This window comes from Pararge aegeria, chromosome 3 (assembly GCF_905163445.1).
Source record: "Pararge aegeria chromosome 3, ilParAegt1.1, whole genome shotgun sequence".
NCBI lineage: Eukaryota > Metazoa > Arthropoda > Insecta > Lepidoptera > Nymphalidae > Pararge > Pararge aegeria.
This window is the reverse complement of record NC_053182.1, coordinates 7355661-7375062: the sequence shown is the minus strand read 5'-3', so window position 1 is coordinate 7375062 and position 19402 is coordinate 7355661. Positions and strand designations below refer to the sequence as shown.

General features: G+C 33.6%; 4 protein-coding genes across 6 annotated transcripts in view; 3 read left to right on the top strand and 1 right to left on the bottom strand.

Moving 5' to 3' along the window:
- The window catches only part of LOC120636264 (ubiquitin-conjugating enzyme E2Q-like protein CG4502), a 312586-nt gene that overhangs the window by 242560 nt on the left and 50624 nt on the right, over positions 1-19402 (top strand). The window lies entirely within an intron of this gene.
- On the top strand, positions 486-3575 carry LOC120636246 (transmembrane protein 231). Its single transcript, XM_039907628.1, has 5 exons — positions 486-792; positions 1482-1651; positions 2051-2179; positions 2266-2494; positions 2864-3575. The coding sequence occupies exons 1-5, from the start codon at positions 654-656 to the stop codon at positions 3121-3123; spliced, it is 927 nt and encodes a 308-aa protein (XP_039763562.1). The 5' UTR covers positions 486-653; the 3' UTR covers positions 3124-3575.
- Positions 3609-4981, bottom strand: LOC120636273 (mitochondrial import inner membrane translocase subunit Tim21). Its single transcript, XM_039907685.1, has 3 exons — positions 4554-4981; positions 4288-4470; positions 3609-3868 (listed from the first exon to the last, which is right to left on the bottom strand). The coding sequence occupies exons 1-3, from the start codon at positions 4884-4886 to the stop codon at positions 3713-3715; spliced, it is 672 nt and encodes a 223-aa protein (XP_039763619.1). The 5' UTR covers positions 4887-4981; the 3' UTR covers positions 3609-3712.
- On the top strand, positions 5125-17939 carry LOC120636250 (solute carrier family 66 member 2). Of its 3 annotated transcripts, none has more exons than XM_039907645.1 (6): positions 5125-5623; positions 6387-6523; positions 7484-7561; positions 10011-10227; positions 12563-12695; positions 14849-17939. In XM_039907645.1, exons 1-6 carry the CDS (start codon positions 5421-5423, stop codon positions 14903-14905), a joined length of 825 nt encoding a protein of 274 aa, XP_039763579.1. In that variant the 5' UTR covers positions 5125-5420; the 3' UTR covers positions 14906-17939. The 3 variants fall into 3 exon arrangements, with proteins under 3 accessions (XP_039763579.1, XP_039763574.1, XP_039763585.1); XM_039907640.1 differs by having other exon boundaries at positions 7436-7561; XM_039907651.1 differs by lacking the exon at positions 7484-7561.

Below are 19402 nucleotides of genomic sequence, written 5' to 3'. Positions count from 1 at the left end.
ATTGGATTTGGATTGAGAGGAGACTCGTGCCCTGTAGTGGGCCGGTAATGGATTTATATGATGATGATTATGATCTACTAACATTATTTTTTATACATTAAATTAATAAACATACAGAATCCTTATTCAGCCATCATTTTATGCAGTGCATTGTCTCCAAAAACAGTAAAAACGGTACGCCCACGTCTCACTTTACACCTGCAGAATGTTGCTAGCTCACAAAGTTTTTCCCATTTTAGCATTTTATGGCAAACGCTTAGAGCCTTAGAGGTATAACATAATTACTGTCATCTGCTAAATGGTATGAAGTGCCTTACCATTTGATCGAGAAACCATTCTAATGTGGATTGATTTTTGATGCTTTAATATTTAGTCGTGTACACGGTTTCTGTATGTTCTTAAATCTGTGTTTTTATCGTAACTATATCCCACGACAGAGGTCGTTTTCATGACAGTTTGCACCATTGGTTGCTAGGTAACCTGCATCGTCTTGTTGTTTGTATTGATTGTCAAAATCATTGAATTTCTAAGTTTCGAGAAATAAAAGACACATGATTTCAAATAATAGAATCATTGCAGTGATTGAATATTTAATAACAATATAATATGGCGATTCTGTAAATGAAAAATGCCATGTGGTAATAAACTTACAAATGGCATTGTACAAAACCTTCAGTTATAGCGTCGAAGTTCAGTACAAAAGTAGATTATTATCGAAAGCGACATTGTTCACATTATCAACAACATTATTAACCATCATCCTACCTTTTATCGTAGCATATAGAAGTAGAGGTAAGTTAAGTTCATTATAATTTGTTACGAACTGTCGCTAGAGAGATCTTTATACACCTACACTTTGAAATATGTTTGAATATAATTTATTAGTGAATCTTTTGATCTAACCAAGACAAACTAAATCTATCCTTAGTAATTGAGATTTTATGAATATTATTTTTATGAAGCACATACCTACGTACTTTCAGCAGCTTTTGCTTGTTTAAGATTCTCAACGTTCCATTTAAGTTCCTTGAATTATTACTTAGAATTTAAAATTTAAAGTTGAAAATTTAAGTTAAACTTTTAACTTTAATTTTTAACTTTAGACCGACATTTTCATAACTTTCATCAAAGATACGAAGCTGATTATTTTATGCATAAAAGTACATTTCATGAGAATTCAGTTGCAAAAATAAAAACTCTAAAAAAGTATTTTGCTTTTTTTTTAGAACTTTTTAAGATGGTCATGTCGAAATTCCTCAAAAAATCGAAAAAAAAATCATAACTCCAAAACTATAAAAAATCGCGGAACATACTTGGGGGTGATTCGGGTACCCCACAACTATCCCACAACATACCGGACCTAAATTTTTTTTATGACGTAAACTGACTTGCCACCCTGTATAACCCATTTTAATTTTTTTATGCTTAACTGCTTTAATACTAAATTTTAAATTCCTTTTATCTGTGATCTAAAATTTTAGGATTTTGGTTAAAATCGTCGTACTTCTATGAACACCCATTAGTGCACACAACATATGATTACTTACTTATAGCAGAGACTGATGACCCTGGTGTTAATATTATATGTGGAGATACATCAGCCTTAGATGGTGACAGAGCTGGAGATGAAGAAAATTGTGTAGAAGTACAAGTAAGCTGTTTATTGTATTATTATACTCTATGATCAAAATGGTGTCTTGACAACTAAGAACTTCTTGCTTGGTTTTTGCCTTGTGTGAACAATAAAGGATCCTCATTTTTCTGATATTGATATTTTTAGGACTAAATAACTCTCATAGTAAAAATTAAATAAGTACCTAAACACCTTATACTTAATTATTCTGTTAACTCAGTGAGAACCCTCATTAAGTTGGCAGAGAATATGTATACTCATTAAACAACATTATTTTGACACAAATAAGGGGCTTAGGACCATGGAATTTTATATCCCTACAAAAGAAGATATTTGCTCAGTTATTATTGCCCATTGAGTGATAATGATTGATATGAAGATGATGATGATGATAAAATATAAAAAATTTTATTCCAGATTCAAGAAGATGATATGAATCAGGATGGAAAGAATGATGTTCTAAAATTTCACGCTCATCTGATTGTTCCAAAAAATAGAATGATAAGTTCCATTATTTTAATATTAGGTATTGACTTCAAAATATGTGTAAGTTATAATAAGCGTCTAATAAATAAGATACCGTAAGTCAAAAACAAATCTTAACATACCTAATTTTGATTTTAAAATTTCAGAATGTCTGCCCTCTGCAAATGCAAAGTCTGGCAGTGGTAACCAAGGAATTCAATGGTCAGCCAAATGCATTCAAAAGCTATGGACAGTTACAGATACGTCAAATGAAGCATTTGTCATGCTTGCAAAATATTTTGGACACATCATATAACTCCTCTCTTTTTAATCATGAGGGTTACAGTACCAAAAATATAGTTGACTTTATTTTAGAAGAATACCTAAGAAGAGAAGGTACTTTTTGTGTTTCGAATAACCTTATACAATTATCATAATTCAGCTGAATTAAATTTTTTTCAATCAATCCACTCCTGAGCTTTTCTCTCATCGGAGGGTAAGAATTTATTTGCTCTCTAAGGCAAAGAGTAAACCAAAACCTATTTCCTATTCTGGTACTGAAAATTTCAAATAATAAATACAAATAATTTCCAGGTCCGGCCATAATGGTTAGGCGTTATGGCCTGATCTGGAAATTAAACCACGGGAATTGTGATCTGAACATGCTAACCTCTAACAAAGCTGAAGAAGACCTTACTATGATAATGATAAATGAATAACATAAAGCCATCTAAATAATTTTTAATGGTATTCATATTTTTGCAGTTACAACATTAGTCAATCCAACCTATTCCAGAACTCAAAATGGCCGAACTGGTACCATGGATCTAAATATTATTCTACAAATCTCAGAAATGGAATTTCGATATACTCCAAGTCTTTTACAAGAACTGAAATGGGCATGGCCACAATACCTGTCACTTCTATTAATCATTTATTGGTTATTTGAAAGAATAAGAAAATTTGTCTTCAGCAATCGCCTGTTGATGGCTTGGGAGATAATTCCTTGGAGAAAGAGAGATTAGTGAGTTTTATTTGAAATGAATATTAATGAACTTTTCATTAGTTACACTAATATTCTATTTTACTTTTACTACCATGAATTGAATGAAATGTTTTAAGACACAAATATGACTACATGTATCAAAATCGACACACAGAAATAAAATACAGCCTTTGATTACTCATAACAGCTGTTAATAGCCTAAGATATTGAAACACTGATATTATTTCTTAAATACTAAAATCTATTAATATGTATATGTTGTAAATATCACATATTGGCTTATATAGCCAAACAAAGAAGTGTCGCTTAGACTGTATTTGAACCATATCTCAAGACGAACAGGCCATTAAAAATTGTTTTTATGGAATTTGTTTGATATTTGTGAGAACAAGTTATTAATACACCAATAATTTATTATTTGTATCTGCTATACTAGCATATGTATATGAAAACTGAGGATTAGTACATTAATTTTTTTAACAAGGAAAAGTTCAATACACTGTCTGATTAAATAGTAAACAATATTTTAACATTTTTTATTTACATATCTATCACTTATCTAAGTAATATACAATTATCTACAGGTTGAATATATTTTGTAAAGCTATTTACTGTGTTAGAGTTAATGTAGGCAGTTCTTGGCTACCAAATTCAGTTTTTTTATGATCGAGAAATCCACGGTTGTCTTCAATGATAAAAGTTTTTCCACTGTAGTCATCTAATTGTACTAACAGATATCTGCATTCATAGTTTCCATATTCATTCTGTAAGCAATTATATAAATAAAATTGTGGTCACTCATAACCTAAATAATGTATTGTAAATTATGGTAACAGGTTATTCAAAAACAGGTTTTTAAAAAGTTTTGAACAAAAGAGATCAACTTTGGATAGGTCTATTCACTGTAGTAATGTAATGTTATATAATTTGAAGAGTATTTATTGGTAATTGTTCATGAACCCACAGAGTTGGACTGCTGCATAGAGATTAAGAAACAAGCAAAACAGAATAGATTATAACCTATATTAACCATATTATTTTCTTAATCTATTATTTACATTCTTGCTAAAGGGGGTTAATGGTTTTTCATGAAAGTTCTTTTTAGCAACTTTCGCATTTTCAAACATTAGTAGGAATACAGTACTTGTAGTCTGCAGGAAGATAGAAGTAAAATAGAACAAACCTGCTTCATGTCCAATTCAGCAACACCTTTATTTCTGATTCCCTTGATATAGAACCTCATTCTCATATGTTTTACTCCATCTTTTTCATATACTGCATGACTGACTCTCGTCCGTCGCCGCCTTGTGGTCTCTTCACCATAACCTTTAATTGGAGAACCCAGGGCATCTTCTACTCTTGGGTCCTGAAAGAAGTATAAGTGATTCAGTGTTATAAATAGAAACCAATACATCAATTTTATAAGTCTAAAATATCAAAATTACTCACGTTTTTACATTTTTCAAGCGCCACTGAATATATACTGTTGGGGCTATTGCTGGAAAATAATTCGCGAAATACGTAATAAAATATAATGCCGGTTACTCCTAAACCAACTAAAATAATACCAGTATATGACACTGTTTTGCTTGTTTCTTTTATCTTTTCACCAAGCGGTCGTACATCTGTTGATACGTCGGCTCTTTCTCGACTTTGTGTTAACCTTTTTTCATTTTCAGTAGAATAGCAACGAACGTATCTAAATTTGTTAATACCCACGTTTACAGGAATTAGGTCGCTTATTGATCTATTTGCACGGAATAATTTTGAAATCAAAGTCATGTTTCTAAAAGTTAAACCTAAAAATACGTAATCAAAGCAAACAGGAAAATTCCCCAAAACCCGGTTGTTTTTAATTTTTTTAGTACCGGATAAATGTCAAAGTTGATGTCAAGTACTAGGATGAGACCATAGATTACTATCGCAAATTCTGAGCTCTATGTACCACAAGAAAAATAAATGTCAACAGATGTAACTTGGTACTTGTCATAGCTTTAGGGTGATATACTTTTGTCTTTTCTCACGGGAAGGGATTTAAGAATTTAAAAAAATTATCACTTATCTGACGTCAGTTTGACATCTCGATTCTTAGAGATTGGTTTGTTCTCTGTGATTCATTCATTTGGATTTTGGGCCTTACCTAAAAATCATTAAGTTCAAATTAAAAATTAAATTGCACAGTGGAGACTGAATAGCGTGAATTAATAAATTGTGATCATGAACTTGTTATGTTATTCTTACAAGTGTGTAATAAAGAAAAGACTGTTATAGTTTAGCGGAGCCTTCCAAATATCTAGGCGAAAAAAAGTATTAACTATGGATTGGATTATATCTGATGAGTTAGGGCTGACCGTGGGCCATTTAGTAGGTTGGGGTGCAGCTACGGCGATGATTGTGGGGGGAGTAGCTCCATACATTCCACAGTATAGACAAATTAGGAAGACTCAAGATGCAGAAGGATTCTCCCTGTATGTTTGTTTGACGCTATTAATAGCAAATACATTGCGCATATTGTTTTGGTAAGTGTTTGTTTTATTGTTATAAATATGTAAATAATTCCTACAGTCTGTTAGTATAAATATATTCAAAGGCATACACAACTTAATTAATTAAATAATTTAAATGTCACAGTTATGACCTCCTCACTCATGGGAGAGTAGGCTGTACAGCGGATTCATCACACTGTTCCAATGATAGTTGGCAGCCTCTCACATGTTAGCGATTAGCCCTAGGATCAATGGTTAACATGCTTTCAAAAACATTGGATACATATATATTTATATTTTTTATATATATTATTTTTGGATAATTTCCAATCAGACCCCAGTACCTTGTGGTCTATCTATATGTGTTAACTAGCTGACCCAAATTAATGAGAAAGACTGTTGCATATTAATCTAATGAATCTTGCAACTTGAAAATTAATGTGAAAATTTTGCCCTCCCTGAGTCGACAAGATCTGAGAAGCAAATCAATATACAAGTAAATTACCTATAAAACTTTTGGATTATAATACTTTCTTGATCCTTAATCATTTTTAATTGATATTCATTGATTTTTTTACTATCAACACTATACATCCTTTATAATTCACTCTATACACATGTTTTGCTCTGATACTAGAGCATTCTCAGGAGATGTTTATTTGCCTTATAAACATTGAATTGCAAAGTTAAGAAAATATGCATAAAAAATACTATTATACCATAACAGGACTTTAACTTCTAATTACATAAAACATAGTGTATGTATTTACTATGTAATGAATTATTTTAATTTTAGGTTTGGCAAACGCTATGAAATACCATTATTAATTCAGAGTATAGTGATGAATGCAACAATGTTTGCGATGATCCACCTTTGTGTGACTGTAAAGAAAAAAAATCAAATAATTAGATCGAGAGATCGAATTTTCACAGGTTTGTTTAGTGATACTTTGTTTCAATTAGATGCTTGCATTATATAATTTTCCTCTTACATTGATTTGTATGACTATTAGATATCTCTTTAATAATATATTATTTGTTTAATTAAAACCTCTTTGATTAAAATTTTGAGAGTAACTAATTACTATACTGGTACTATAAAATGTATACCTTTTTATAGATTAATGACTAAAACATTTACTAATTGAATTATTCTAATTTTCTTTTTTTAAGTTAACATTTTTAATAAGGAATATGGACATGTTTGTGTTGTATAGATTAATAAAAAATGTTAAATGCCAAAAAACAATTAAACACTGGGAGAAGCTCTTTGAAAGCCCATCTTCAATGCCCTTTTCAACAAATAAATTAATGAATACATTTTTATTGTACACAAAGAAAAAAGTAGTTACAGAGATATAATCATAGAGCAAAAGAGTACAATTTGGTGACCTTATTGCAGTGATAAGATAGAGTTTGGTGACCACTAAGTAGAAATTTCTTCCGGACAACCAAAGGCATCAATATATGGAGCAGTTTAAAAACTTAACTACTACACATTCTAGTGATATTGACATTTTTTGTCATAGGATTTACTCTCATTTTTCAAAAACTGGTCTTGCTTTTCAAATATTTGAGTTAACACACACAGTTTTTTTTAGCATTTTTGGAACAAAAACTATGATCTAAAATATTATTGGAGCACAATGTTATATATAAAAAAGCAGACATAATTCTCTAATAATAAATTTTATTTAAAACAAAATTAGGCACTTATTTGTATCACATGCATATTCCTTATTATTACTATTATAATTATTGGAGGTTTTTATATATTTTTATTCCTTTGTTATTTGTTAAATTTATTTTGTTTTATTTGGTGGTTGGTGTGATTGGTGACATTAGGTGCAATATTCATGTTATATATACTATTATGTTGTGTAAATGGCTCAGCTCAGCCAGATGATACAGCGCAGTGGTTGGGTCAACGCAGTGGCATCGTTGGTGTTGAAAAACCACATCGCTTTTATGGTGAGTGAAGTGATATTGTTATCATTGTGATAACAAGGATCTGTTCATTGTTCTGCACTTGTTCATTCATTGTTATTTTTTTCTTTGTTGCAGTTACAAAAGATGATAATATCTTTCAATTTGGGCTTTTTATTGTTTTTTATCTAATATTGTTTTTTTAACATTGTAAACTCAGCAATATTCTATTAAATGTTTATTGTTTTTAAAGTTCTAGAAAGATTTTGGTGCTAAAAAATGTTGTTATTAAAGTGTATGATTTTTTGAAATTGCTTTTTAAAATGTGCTGCTTGGTTTATCATTGGTGCCATTTATCCATTGGTCGAAAATGTATAACTGTGTAATAACTTAACATGTGTCTATGTTATGAAAGGTATGGTTACTTACATAGTATTGTAATACTAATTAGTCATCAGGGCATTGACCAGGTCAATTTGTGTATTTGCAGAGATATCAAAAAGTTATCGTTAAGTTGCACTACTTTTTCTGCATGTAGGTAATTTAAGATTAAATTAACTGATAAAAAAAATACCAATTGAAAGGCACTTTGATATGTGTCTATCATTAATTAAATATATGTAAAGGACAGTACTGTAATGTCAATTGCAATTAAATGTCATAGCTGGTGTAGAGTATTTTTTTTTTCAAAACACTTTAGTTGCAACAAGAACCACCGAGGCCTTCGCAAACCATGTTGTCTTAACACTGACTAGACTCAAATGAATGCATTTAAATTTAAGCTTTATATCGATGGACGGAAAGTCAATTGTTCATAATTAGCTTTACTTTGATCGAATCATTGTTTTTTTTTAATAGTAATAATTGACGGACCAAGCAGAGGGCCCACCAACATAGCTAGCATGGGCAGGAGACAATTATAGCCCCGGGGAAAGAATATAAATTTATCTTCTCCCACAGCTTTATCAACTCTCAGAGCATGAGTGAAAAAAATATTTCAATAATATAGGTGTAATAATAAACGGGGGTAAACTTCCAAAGTTAAAAGGGGGAGTAAAAATCGGGGGATATAGCTTTTATATCCTGCCCATGCTAGCCCTGCTGATTATAAATAGAAATCCATCGCCTATCGCTAAAAGAGCAATAATTTGCATGGCATAGAAGGGAGACGTCCTGCAAATTGTCGCTCTGTGTCCACAAACCTGAGGCGTAGTTGCCTGATGTGCCTATTATATGACGGCCGATTGGCGCAGTTTGCAGGCCCAAGGCCGTGGTTTCGAGTCCCACTTCTGGAAAATGTCTGTGTGATGAGCATTACTGTTTTTCAGTGTCTGGGTGTTTATATGTATATTCTAAGTATTTATGTATGTTATTCATAAAAATTTTCATCAGTCATCTTAGTACCCATAACACAAGCTACGCTTATTTTAGGGCTAGATGGCGATGGGTGTATTGTCGTAGTATATTTATTTATTTATTTATTACATCGGAACAGAGCAATGCTATTTGTCGGGAGAAATAAACAAGGCGGTAGTAACGGAGCTCGTCCGGACGAGCTCCGTTACAAAAAGTTCTACTACTAAAACTTGCTTGATCGATATTGTGTGCGAAGGCCACTGGAGTGACAAGTAACATAGTTCACAAACTAAATGTGGTTGAAGTCAGCAGCACAAGCAGACTGCATCAAACATGCTGCTAAGAAATACTGCTGATCGTTGGGTCCTAATATTGATATAAATGAGTTGCATGCTTGTCTTCTAATAATGATATAAATGAGTTGCATGCTCGACATTCTGCAGACAACTAATTATGATAACTTAATTGAAGCACGTTTTCATATGAGTTATTTATTATACCTATTATTTTATTTTTTATATACAAGGTTAATTTTATACAATGACTAACACTCGATTTAGAGAGATTAGCTACGCTTCATATTTCAGTTAACCTAATAAAAAACTTTAAAATAAGTGACCACTAATTATTGTTATTAATGAATTTACACCACATTAAAACGCTTAGGTACGCGTGTGAACGTGTGTGATCGTTATATTTTGTTTAATTACTTACGTGTTAAGTTTTGTATGTTGCCGTAGATTCTAATCTGTGATCAAATTTGACCTTAAATGTAAACATGATGTTTTGGTTTTCATCGCGTACTTTTGGACTAAATCTTTAAGTATTAATTTCTCTAGAATGTTTGTTCTTATTATCATGAATTCATGAAAATCTTTTGTCTGAAAGCTCCCATAACAAACTTTTTTTTTTATCAACATGTATACTGTAATATCCCGCTTTCCAACTTGTCTGGTATACAATTCTGGTGTGCGTGGGTATACGTAATTATTTGTAGATACTATAAAGTCATATGTATAGTTCTTCACACACCTCCTTTTATAATAAAGAAATATATTTAACGTAACAACAAAGTGTACCCATCTTATGTGCCCGTATTTTTATGAAAAGTCTTCCATGTAAACAATTTTGTTTTCAGATATGGACAGAAAGTATTTTTGGGCCTGGACGGACTTCCAGAGCTACTTAGACTGTATGCTAGTCTTCTCAGTTTTTGGTGCAGCTATCACCTACCTGTTGATAGAATTTGCGCCGTTCGTGGAACTGATCGGGTTTCTAGCAGTATTCACTGAAGCAATGTTAGGAGCGCCCCAGATTGCTAAGAACCTAGCCAACAAAAGTACGGAAGGCATGAGGTAATTCAACCATAATCCTAGGCTATTAAATCAAAAAACGTGGCACAGTGCCACGTTTTTTGATTTTATAGAGTGATAGCAAAAGTGCAACACAAAAGTTTTGTAACACATTCTTATTGCCTATGTATGTTACACTTATTATTTTATTTTAGTAATAGATAGACTGAGATCTCACCTGCACGGCTAGCATGGACAGAAGACATTTTTCTCCCCGGGGAAAGGAACAACACGCAATCGAGGAGTCGTTTTCGACTATGGAAATATTTGAAAATCTTATAGTCAAATTTGCCTACAGTTTTTTAGCTAAAGCTTTTAAAGCGACTTTAAAACGAGTGTCATTGGTATATTTTACTTTGGCGATACAGTTTAATACTGGACACTCTCTCTTAGATTGCGAGCGTGCAAATCTCGTACTAAAGCTACTGTTATCCTCTCCCACAGTTTAATCAACTCTCCGAGCATTGGAGGATAAGTGGAAATAATATCCAAATAATATACGTGTAATAATAAACGGGAATCAACTTCTCCCAAACCCTGTTGCCTTGCTCTGGAAGGTGGTTTAATTCTATCTCCTATCAGTGAATATAATTGCGGGATGTAATTTTTGTCTCCTGCCTATGCTTATCGCGCTGGTGTAACGATGCAGTAAGGATGCTACAATATTAGCGTACACGGCTAATATTGTAGCATCAAATACCACTCCACTTTAGTAGTGTTTTTCCAACAGGCAGTTAGTCATTTCATTCATTTAGCAGTTGACAGTAATTATTTTACCTCATGCCACAGGCATGCCATAGAAACACACATGAAAATGATAACACCCCGAGGTTTTTGCGTCGGGGGTTAAAAAACAATTATTAGCTTCTTGTTTAAATTTAGAACGACCGAAGCATTACATATGTTCGTACTCTTATCTTAATATACCTACATATTGTGTAAGTTCGGTTTTACAGATAAAATGGTTACTTTATACCGATAACCCTTAAACTGTAATACTTTGTTATGATTTACTTCCTCAAAACAGCTATTGATAACAGATTTGATGTGAATAAAATTACATTTCAGTAAATTCATTGAACTTTCGTGAACGTTATATAATATCATGTCATTAGAGTTTAGAGGAATTTGTTTAATACAAGCGACCCGCTCCGGCTGCGCATCGCACGGGTGTAACTTAGGAAATAAAAGTGAAAATACTATTTTTTTTCTACTTAAAAAAAGCTTAAGAAGGTTATATTATAAAACATTTGTACCACCCATCTATACGACACTAAAAACCTCATCAAAATCCGTCGTATTTTAGAGGAGTTAGCAGATGAACCGATAGACGAGAAAAGCGACTTTGTTTTATACTATGTAGAGATTAATATGTTAATATTTTAAATAATTAAGCATTGTATGTACCTATGCATAATCGGTACTTGTATAAGGAGCAAGATAAAATTCTTTCCGTTTCCTTCGAATGTTTTGTCGACCTCGCTGACGTAGTAGGTAAGGGGCAATTCGGGACTTTTTTTGAGATTAATTTCTGAATTTCCTCTGGTCTGATCGAATTCGGCCTCTAGTTATAACACATATTATAGTGGGTGGTATGGATTTAATAAAACTGTCTTGTGCCTAACTAATAAGTCGCTATCATGTTCGATTGCACCACCAGCCAAAAGAAAATGTGATATTACAACTGTGTGATCAAAATCAAAGATATAATTCATAGACTAACTAAAAAAAAAACTTAAACTAAACTTAAAACTATAGCCTACTACTAATTAAATTAGATAATCGAAAACCCTTCACGCGAAAAACATTCCTTTCGGACGTAAAGAGTTCCTTCGTCTTTCCTTACGTCAAAGGTTGCCTGGAAGATATCGCTTTAGTGATAGGATCGCCTTTACCGTGTTTACTTTGTATAAAATCTGTGTGTGTGTGTTTCAAACAAAGCTTTCAAGCCACTAGAGTTCCAAACTATCAATTATAAATAATAATAATAAAAAACGTCAATAAAATATATCATTTAGTTTCATCACAGAATTACAAAAAATGTCTACTGTGTATCTGTGTCTGTGAAATTTTTTTCCTACGTTTACTTGTTCGATCCCGTGAAAGTTAACTACGATTTATATCGTATCAAGGGAGCGCCATCTATTTACAATGCTGGGAAGTCAGCACTGTCACTAGATGACGCTTTTTCGTTTCCATGTAAATCGGAGTTAACTATCACGCGGTCGAATAAATTAACATCGGTAGAAAAATTCGCACTAAATAGTCAGGCATTTTTTGCAGCTGCAATTGAAACAGTCTGGAGGTCGAATAAAAAAACATGTGGTATTTCTTTCAGCCTGAGCATGGTGATAATGTGGACGTGCGGTGACCTCTTCAAGACTGCTTATTTTGTTATAAGAGAAGCGCCCACACAGTTTTGGGTGTGCGGCGGCTTACAAGTATTGTTAGATATTGTTATACTAGTCCAAGTAAGTATATATGCCTTCACTATTTGTTTATGTATGAAAACTATCTTTTTTGCTCTTGTGCATGAAAGTGTTTTAAAAAAAACCTCGATTAGGAGCGGGAAATTATTGTACAAAGGCTACAGATTAATAATGTAAAGCGACTTTTATAAAGCTGAAATTGTTGCCGGCTACTTCTTGGTAGAACCTGTCTTTCGAACCGGTGCAAAAAGACTAACTTGAAGTTTCAAAAGTGCTTATAAAGTAGGCCTACTTGAAATGAATGAACTTAAGATTTTGCTAATTCCACATAACAACGTTATTTCACATTTATTTAAAAGGTCTCGAAAGTCCCATAAATATAATCAAGTAAATTCCATTACACAGTGGCAGCAGTGTCTGATTCAGATCGGAAAACAGTGTTATAAAATTATTACTAAGATTAATTACTATTACAATATAATGATAAAACATTAAAGTGAAACAGCCATTAGCAAATTGCTATACAAACGATGGGAGCTTATCAGTGTTTGACGTTTAGGCTATTACATTATACTTATCTATTCGTATATATTTGTTAAGCTAATTCAGATATCGATAGCAAATTATATTAAGAATACAATATATTATAGTGTTAATTATAAAATTTATTGTAGTCTGGTTCTTCGAGGCTGAGACTGAAGTGGTGATAGCGCATTGGTTAGGAGCTCGATTTCACTTTCGGGGGGCCAAGTGCAAATCCCAGCTCGCACCGAATCCACCTCTAACTTTAAATATAAATATAAATAAATATAAATATACTACGACAATACACACATCGCCATCTAGTCCCAAAGTAAGCGTAGCTTGTGTTATGGGTACTAAGATGACTGATATTTTCATGAATAATACACATAAATACTTGTAATATACAGATAAACACCCAGACACTGAAAAACATTCATGTTCATCACACAAACATGTTCCAGTTGTGGGAATCGAACCCACGGCCATGGACTCAGAAAGCAGGGTCGCTGCCCTCTGCGCCAGTCGGCCGTCGGCTTCTAAGTTATGTGCGTTTTAAATTATTAAAATATCACTTGCTTCAACGGTGAAAGAAAATATCGTAAGGAAACCTGCATGCCTGAGAGTTCTATATAAGAAGGTGTGTGGAGTCCACCAATCTGCTATAGGCCAGTGTGGTGGACTACGGCCTTAACTCCTTCTAACTGTAAGAGGAGACCGTGCTCTGTAGTGGGACGGTTTGGTTTTTCTGTGGCTAGCTACCAATAAACATACCGACAAAGTCGAGCCGAAAAGCGCTTTAGCATTTCGGGTATTATATCGCGTAGAAACCGACTAGGGGTGTGAATTTTAAATAACTACCCACCCCTTACAGGTCAGCCTGTTACCATCTTAGACGGCATAATCACTTACGACCAGGTGAGATTGCATAGAAGGGCTTTTACAGTGACGAAATTCATAGTATCAGATCAGATTCTCAGTACGCAGAGTTAGAAGACTGACGCTTTTTATACTCGTACATCAAAAAGCATGTAAAGCCATCCGAATCGGTCTCAGCTATTAGTGGCACACAGTTGGGCACTACTTTTCTCTGCCATAGGTGTTTGGGAATAGCTTAAACCCACCACACTGCTTCAGTATGGGCTGGCTTTTAGGAGGCTTGAACGATCAATTATTATCACCATTATTAATAATAACAATCACCGTCGTCTTAACGTGCACTCCGAGGCACGGGGTAGAATCATGTTCGTTTTGCAAGTCACATTTTTTTTTATGTGACACACAAATTTACTGTTTCACAAAAAAAAATGCATAATTTATCGACTACATCAAATTATCGAAATAACTAGAGAACACATTCAAAACAGCTTTAATAGGTGTAAGTCTACTATCATGACGAAACGACGAAATGACGAATGATGTAATAATGCGCAGAGCCGTGCATAGAGGGTATGCACAGGGTATGTAGATGATATCAAATGAAAAAAAACTCCTTTACAAGTTAAAAAAAATTTAAGGAGAGGCATTGTAAGAGTTATAAAAAGCCTACTCTTAAGTATTTTTATCTCGTACTGAAGATTTTCTTCATTTTTCCTGTGCATACACTCTATGCACGCCACTGATAGTGCGTACCTTGCCAGGCCAAATGTAAATGTGTAACCTTCGCCCCGCAGGTGTGGCTTTATCGCCACAACACCGCTGCGGCGCGGCGAGTCCGGCGCGGCGACTAGCAGTGGACGGAGACCGACTTATAGCGGTCGATGTGCATCCTCCGCACCCTCGGCGCCGCCACGGTACTGCCCTGCTTCCTTATATCCTTATGACGAACCCTTTACCTCTGTACAACCCCGTGTACCCTGTTATATTTGTTATAATCCCCGTTACACAATTACTTTGATTAGATGCTATTGTAAAGACGTTGTCATGTCTCGTTTGGTCATAAATATTTTAAGTTTTTGCGCTCTGTCCCGCTTGGCGTTTACGGTGCTTTATAGCGAGATCAACGGACCTTTATAGCGGGGCAAGTGGGATGAAAACGTTTGTTATATACACAATATTGTTTTGAGTAGCTACAATTGTACCATCGTTATCATTCGAGTCGTCGAGTCATAAATTTGTCTGACTCGTACACTTTAGTGCCTGTGGAGCACCATAGAGGGAGGTTTATTGGCGGTTTTAATACGTCGACTGAAATTATAACGTTATTGTACTGATTATTTCGATCAGCTACTTTTGTGACGCTGTTATCATCAGAGTCGTTTGGTCATAAATCTTTTTAGTTTTTGTCGCGCGCGCATATTAGCGCTTATAGCGAGATCAACTGACCTTTATCATTTAAGACGACTGGTACTAAATCTATTTAGTTTTAGCGCTTATTGAAAATCAAAGAGTGAGAGAGAGAGATCTAATAATATTTATGGTCAGACGACGAGGATGACGACAATGATATTGTTATGCACCATTCACGGTGTCACGGTTCAAATTCTGTTCAACACAGTTCTCAAATCTTGACTAAGCTGACCAAAATAGCGCTGTCCTTTAGCGCTAAAAGGATAGCAATATTTTGGTATCTGTCGATATCGTTTAAAGATTTGTGTACTACAGTATTAACTCCATTACGACAATAATCCCGGAAACGTATGTGTGAAGCCCGCGACGCCTTGCGTGTTAAGTCAATTCACATCATAATATTTTCCATAATATTTATTATTATTGTGTTTAGCTATGAAACATCGAAACGTCACGTCTTGGTACGGTTTGCGTACAGCAACTTCTATGGCATGTAATAAAAAATACTATATCTCCCTTAGATCAATTTAGCGGTTCTGTTTTAGTTTTGTTTTTAATTGGTGTTAAAAATACGAAACACTTAGTTAATATTTAATGGAAAATAATAAAGTGTAATAACTCTAAATCTTATTTGAATAGTGTTTTTATTACTTTATCGAGTTAAATAAGAAAAACACGATAGGAGTACAATTTTTAGAATAGTCGTCGCCACCGATCATAAAATGAAAACTTTTTGGAAATAAAGTACAAGTACAAGTGTTAACAATCGGATTGAGGCATTAGAAATGTAATTGGCAACGAAGCGACATGAAGTAAAAATCTTCCAACGTTTGTTAGTAAGTCTTAGAATAATATTATTACACGCAGCCCGCGTGCGTACAAAGTGCGTACCGTGCGTGTGTGCGACATACATAGACGTTTGTCTAGACTGTACGCGTATGGCGTTAGTTGGCAGTTTCAATGCAGCAATATATTATCAACTACAAAATAATTGCATCTAAACTGCATTTTGCAGTCGTAATTCATAAAAATTTGCACGCTGACTTGATTTGTACTTTGAATCAGTCGACAGTTTGAAAGTACCTATAAACTGCAAAACGAATGCATCCGAACTGCATTCTGCAGCTGACTTGCAGTTCCAATGCGGACCATCTGAAAAGATCTTCAATAGTGATAGCGTTATCGAAATAATTCACTGAAATTAGTACGAGATACCACATCTCGCTGGGATATTTCTATAATTTAAAACCGCTAAGAGTACCGTACAAAGGTTACTGATATGACTTGCGGAACGAATATTTTAACTTTTTGGGTAAAACTTTTACATATTTATTGTGTGCTTACGTTCTTAGTCGGTTTTAGATTAGTTTAAAAGTCAATTGATAAATATTTAAAAAATCTTCCTAATATTTTGCATTGGGTACGAACCATATTGGTAATGCAGTAAAATTGATCTAAAACCTACTATGGTAAAATACAATCCGTTTACATACTTTATTCGTGAATTCTTGTTTATTATAAAATAATGTTATTCTATTTAAACATATCGGATTTGAAGCACTTAATTAAAACTAATAGATGAACTGCACTTTTAAACTGTTTTTAAAACCTCGAAGGAGTTGATCATTAAGGTGTAGTTCCGAGCTCAGTTTTTATGCCGACAGTGACGCTACGATAGTTGATTTGTAATTGAGCAAAACAAATACAGTTAATTTTATACGTACATCAGTTTTTGTTTCCCGTTCTATTTATTTAACAACGTTATAAACGCTTCATACGACTGAATCTCTGACCGTATATTATAAAAATAATGATTGTTAAATTTTGTTACTTACTAAAACTCGTTACTGTAGTAATATTTGAAATGCTAAAAATTGTAGGTTATAACTAAAGCGCTATTTGTCTGGCATTTCGAATCGAAATTAGTGTTATCCTGCAGAAATATATAATATAATACTGCAGAAATAATTAAAACTAATGTTGTGGGATGGATGTAGTAATCAAAGGTTTTAGGCTGTCAATCCACAAATATAGTTTTTTTTAATCTCATTAAGATATTTTATAGCGCACGCATGGAATTTTTTTTAATCTGTCAAGTTAGCCCTTGACTGCAATCTCACCCGATTGATGCTATAAGTCAGTTATGCCAAAATAACCCCTCATCGTTTTATTCTTGGCATCATAACGGAACGCTAAATCGCGACTACTCGCGACTACTAGCGACAGAGTACATGTAATACTAAGTCTCTTTTGTTGCGACACTAACGTCGCATCATTTTCTTCGGAACTGCACCTTAAATCTCGCTGTTGTATTAGTGTTTAAGAGAAAGAAATCGCTGTGAAACGCATTATATTTTATTGTGATAAAGATGTAGGAATTTCATGTAGATAGGTAGTTCGTTTTTATAATGGACAATGAGATGAATGTTTTAACAAAAAAAAAACTTTAGATGTATATTTACTTTAGTTGTAGGTACCTAGTTAGGGAGAACGATTTGGCAAATGTAAATTTTTGACTAAATCTATTCTCTCCACTTTAACAAAAATATTTAAATTGCGGAATGTTTTGGCATATTTATATAAAATTATTAGTCTAATTATTATAATCAACGCAAAAGCGTATATGATATTTATATTTTATTTTCATGTGTTATTGTGCCCTTTGGCGCTTTTTATTTTGACGATGTTATTATGAAATAACAAACTTCTCTTCTAATAACAAATAAATTTAGGCACTTCAAAATCAATTTATATGCATACTATATTTAAGATAAATGTGCCAAAAGGGGGTTTCTACGTGAAAAATATAAATGAGTCTACACAAATGCCGACGGAGCTCGGCGGCTTTATTGTGGCTTAATGATCAAAACAATTCAATTTGACAATTCTCTAAAATAAGCCGCCGCGTGAGTCAGTGTCGGTTTGTCGACCTGTTTTGTGTGTAAACTCCTTTCTATACGTACAAAGTCAACATTGCAAGACAGGCGCAAATAAAGTTGTAATGGATGAGTTAAATCCAATACTCAGGTTATGAGTTAGAGTGTATATAAAAGCATGTCAGAAAATATGGTATTAATATACTTACTAGGAACACATATGTGACTTTAGTATTACAATTCATAGGTATTTTAGTTCGATGGTCTACTCATAGCTATCAACAGATCAACAAAGCGGTGGTAGATTATTGTGTAAGACTATGGTTCCCGTTTCGGGAGGACCGAGTTCTAGCCCAAGCTCGATAGCCTCTAATTTGAGCCTGAAACCTGTACCTATGCCTAAGGTATCTATAATGTTCTCAAAGGCGTGCAAAGTCTAGCAATGCGCACTTTGCCGGCATTGTGGATTTCTAGTATCAAACAAGGCTACCCTCCCAAACTGCCGGCAATTCGACTACTACGCATTCCAAGCACTATTCCATGAAAAAGTACCCTGGAGGGGTCTTTATTGTTCGAGAATACTTTTGCAAAAATCCTTGTTACATAATATATTACGTATACTTAATTCTTTAAATACCACTCATGACAGTTCAGAGAAACTCAATATGACCACAGCTTACAAAACCACATTTATAATCAACCCTGTCTTAGTGGTTTAGGGTCCAAATTCACCCACAAAGGTGGGTACTTATCTTGGTGATCAAGAAAATGTATTTATTTATTTATATTCAAAATTCAAAATTTCTTTATTCATGTAGGCCTATTACAGGCACTTATGAAGCGTTCATACATATTTGTTTACCTTATTGTAAGGGGATGGTGATAACTTCGTTCGCCAACTTAAATCTAAAGCTACGAGTAGCGTTTAGTACTTAACATTACAAATTATCATGAAAAAGGGCAGGACGTGCGCAAGGACAACTTATCTCTAAAGAGATATATATAGGCAGCTTTTTAGTAAATTTAAGTAAATGGAAAACTTATAATTATATTAATTATATC

Excerpts from the sequence above, each read along its gene's own strand:
- LOC120636246 (XM_039907628.1), top strand. The coding sequence starts at position 654 with ATGGCATTGTACAAAACCTTCAGTTATAGCGTCGAAGTTCAGTACAAA. Across the intron at positions 1,652-2,050 it reads AAAATTGTGTAGAAGTACAA|ATTCAAGAAGATGATATGAA; the intron begins GTAAGCTGTTTA and ends ATTTTATTCCAG. Across the intron at positions 2,180-2,265 it reads GTATTGACTTCAAAATATGT|AATGTCTGCCCTCTGCAAAT; the intron begins GTAAGTTATAAT and ends TTAAAATTTCAG.
- LOC120636273 (XM_039907685.1), bottom strand. The coding sequence starts at position 4,886 with ATGACTTTGATTTCAAAATTATTCCGTGCAAATAGATCAATAAGCGAC. Across the intron at positions 4,471-4,553 it reads CGCTTGAAAAATGTAAAAAC|GACCCAAGAGTAGAAGATGC; the intron begins GTGAGTAATTTT and ends TACTTCTTTCAG. Across the intron at positions 3,869-4,287 it reads CTGAATTGGACATGAAGCAG|AATGAATATGGAAACTATGA; the intron begins GTTTGTTCTATT and ends AATTGCTTACAG.
- LOC120636250 (XM_039907640.1), top strand. The coding sequence starts at position 5,421 with ATGGATTGGATTATATCTGATGAGTTAGGGCTGACCGTGGGCCATTTA. Across the intron at positions 7,562-10,010 it reads AAAACCACATCGCTTTTATG|ATATGGACAGAAAGTATTTT; the intron begins GTGAGTGAAGTG and ends TTTTGTTTTCAG. Across the intron at positions 12,696-14,848 it reads ATATTGTTATACTAGTCCAA|GTGTGGCTTTATCGCCACAA; the intron begins GTAAGTATATAT and ends TTCGCCCCGCAG.